This window comes from Trachymyrmex cornetzi, unplaced genomic scaffold, assembly GCF_001594075.2.
Source record: "Trachymyrmex cornetzi isolate Tcor2-1 unplaced genomic scaffold, Tcor1.1 scaffold521, whole genome shotgun sequence".
NCBI classification, from domain to species: Eukaryota; Metazoa; Arthropoda; class Insecta; order Hymenoptera; family Formicidae; genus Trachymyrmex; species Trachymyrmex cornetzi.
The window spans coordinates 543,672-546,220 of NW_017299830.1; the positions used below are offsets into that span (position 1 = coordinate 543,672).

At 29.6% G+C, this 2,549-nt stretch overlaps 1 protein-coding gene across 1 annotated transcript in view; it reads left to right on the forward strand.

Moving 5' to 3' along the window:
* Nucleotides 1-1,008: 1,008 nt before the first annotated feature.
* The window catches only part of LOC108765745 (hypertrehalosaemic prohormone), a 25,820-nt gene continuing 24,279 nt past the window's right edge, over nt 1,009-2,549 (forward strand). The window contains exons 1-2 of the mRNA XM_018514589.1: nt 1,009-1,130; nt 1,875-2,079. Coding sequence (XP_018370091.1) covers nt 1,129-1,130; nt 1,875-2,079 — 207 coding nt within the window. The 5' untranslated portion in view covers nt 1,009-1,128. The remainder of the gene's footprint in view (nt 1,131-1,874; nt 2,080-2,549) is intronic.

Below are 2,549 nucleotides of genomic sequence, written 5' to 3' on the forward strand. Positions count from 1 at the left end.
AATTTTTACAAAAGTTAACAAAATATTAATTACTAAAAATTGTTGAAAATTGGTCTTTAATAATTTTTTACTCAAATATTATCAACTTTACAGAAAAACTGCAACAGACAAAAATTATTTATTTTCTTCTCATAAAGTTCTGAGAATTTTTTCAGATTTAGTCCGCTTTATCTACACAAAAGTGATTGGCCAGAAAGATCGGGACACCCTGCATATATGTATTATTATATGTATATATGTATATACATATATATATATATATATTGCATATGTATGTAAATCAGTCTTAATGAATTTTTTCTTTTTTTTTTAGAAATAAATATATAAAATTGAGAGAAAAAACGATGAAGTAAACAGCGAAAAATCCCGAACCCTTTCTTTAATACTCTGTAAAATTTTCTATATATTATTAATTCTCCAATTTTCAAAATAATTTTTCTCTTTAAAACAACATACAGTATCTTATTCTACGCCTCTATCTTATTTTATTTTCTTTTATATAACATTATTATTTTCTCAATTGTACGAAACACCCCTTCTATGTATGAAGATCGTTAAAAAAAAGTGGTATCATGACCATATAATTTAATATTTTGATATCACACTGCAAATGTAGCAAATAAATATTTAATATTCATTCTGATGTAGCTATAACGTGGTAGAATTTCATCGATATTAATGGACTTATACCAATTACCGCATACGTGTATGCACACAGAAAACAATCGACGACCTCGCAGGATAATAAAGTCACAACCAAAATTATAAAGAATATCGCGATTGTGAATTATATCTTTAAATTGATCTCTGTAGCATATTGTTCATAATCTCTTATATCTCAATTAGCGCCTCGACTTCTGTGCTAGGATCGCACGAGAAATTATCTCCAGGACAGCTTGCAAAATGAAACGCTTAACGCCGGCGCAGAATTATCCCTCTTGGGATAGCGATCGAGTGTATCGAGATGTTGTAATGTGCGCGTGCGTTGAAGTAAGGGGTCTAGTATAAAACCAGCAACCGCATCTAAGGACTCTCGTAAACGAGTTCTCTTGCACATCGGCATTGTGTGCGTTATCTTTAACAAAAATTAGACCATTCTGTATATCTATCTGTAAAAAAAGTGTTACCATGTGAGTCTTTCTTTTTCTTTTCTTTGTTTTTTATTTTCTTCTCATTTCCTGTGGGAATAGTGCGATTATTTTGGCTCGTTATAAGCAGTCAAGTTTGCTCACGATGACTATATCAAATTGATGATATATTCGATACGCGAATAACACAGGTGCTTGAAGCAAACGCAGTTATTAATACAAAGAAAAAGAGATTCTAAAAACATATTTTATTTGATCGGAGATCATATTTTATTTGATCGGAGATCAAATTTTATTTAAATTTCATAAGTGTAAAGATTTATGAATTAACAGTTTTTTAAAACTCCTTTTTAGAGAATTTATAAATTTCTTTCTATTATAAAAGGTTGCATATACAGCTAGTATTTTTGTTGGCATTATTATGAACGTATATGGGATTTTCTTCAAGAAATATTCTTAGCTTTGAGCATATTTTACATACGCATAACATCTCATGCATATTTAACGCATCCACGGTGTTAGCCATATAAATATTCAAACATATTTTATTATTACGATAATAACGTAATATTTATAAACATTATTATTTTGTTACATTATAAATATTTATAATGTAACGAAACTAATAAATATTTAAAACTACATAAATATTGATCATTTATTTATCATATTATAAATTCAATTTATTAGTATCTCCGAGAGTCGAGATTTACAGTTGATAATTTTGTACGAAAGTACAATAATTCTTATTATTTATACAGTAACATGATATATAATTTTTTTAAGGTTCTGTAAGATGTCTATGAGTTTACTTGGTATAGCATTTCTTTTCTTAATCCTTGTTGCGGACGGTGAAGCTCAATTAAATTTTTCTACCGGATGGGGCCAAGGTAAAAGGAGTCAAGATATGCGAATTAGATCGAGTAATATGGATTGTTCGCCGCAAGGTGCATCGTTGGAACAATTATTAAAGTTATATTCGTTTATTCAGGTATGAGCTATAAAAATAAAAGTTTTAGTTCTCAAAGTTTTAATTAAAAAATTTAATAAATCATTATAAAAAATTATCATTGTAAGAACACAATTGGTTTTCTCGTGCATTTCTTAATTATATTAATTCTAATTATGAAAGATTTATCGTTTTGATATAATTGTTGTTGATCGTAAATCATCGTGCAAATATTATTTCAAGCAATGTTGGAACAGATCCTTCTCCTTCCTTCTCCTGCTATCGTAAGATTTCATCTGGTGTTCCACAAGGTTCCATTCTTGGTCCTCTGCTTTTCACTCTTTTCACAGTTGACCTCGCCTCCGTCCTGCTTAAATCTGAATTGTTCATGTATGCTGATGATGTTGTTCTTCTATATTCTTTTCAACTAACTAATGCTTCTACCGCTGTAACCGACATAAATCAGGATCTCTGCTTGATTGCTGAATGGGCCTCCTCAAATGCACTTCATC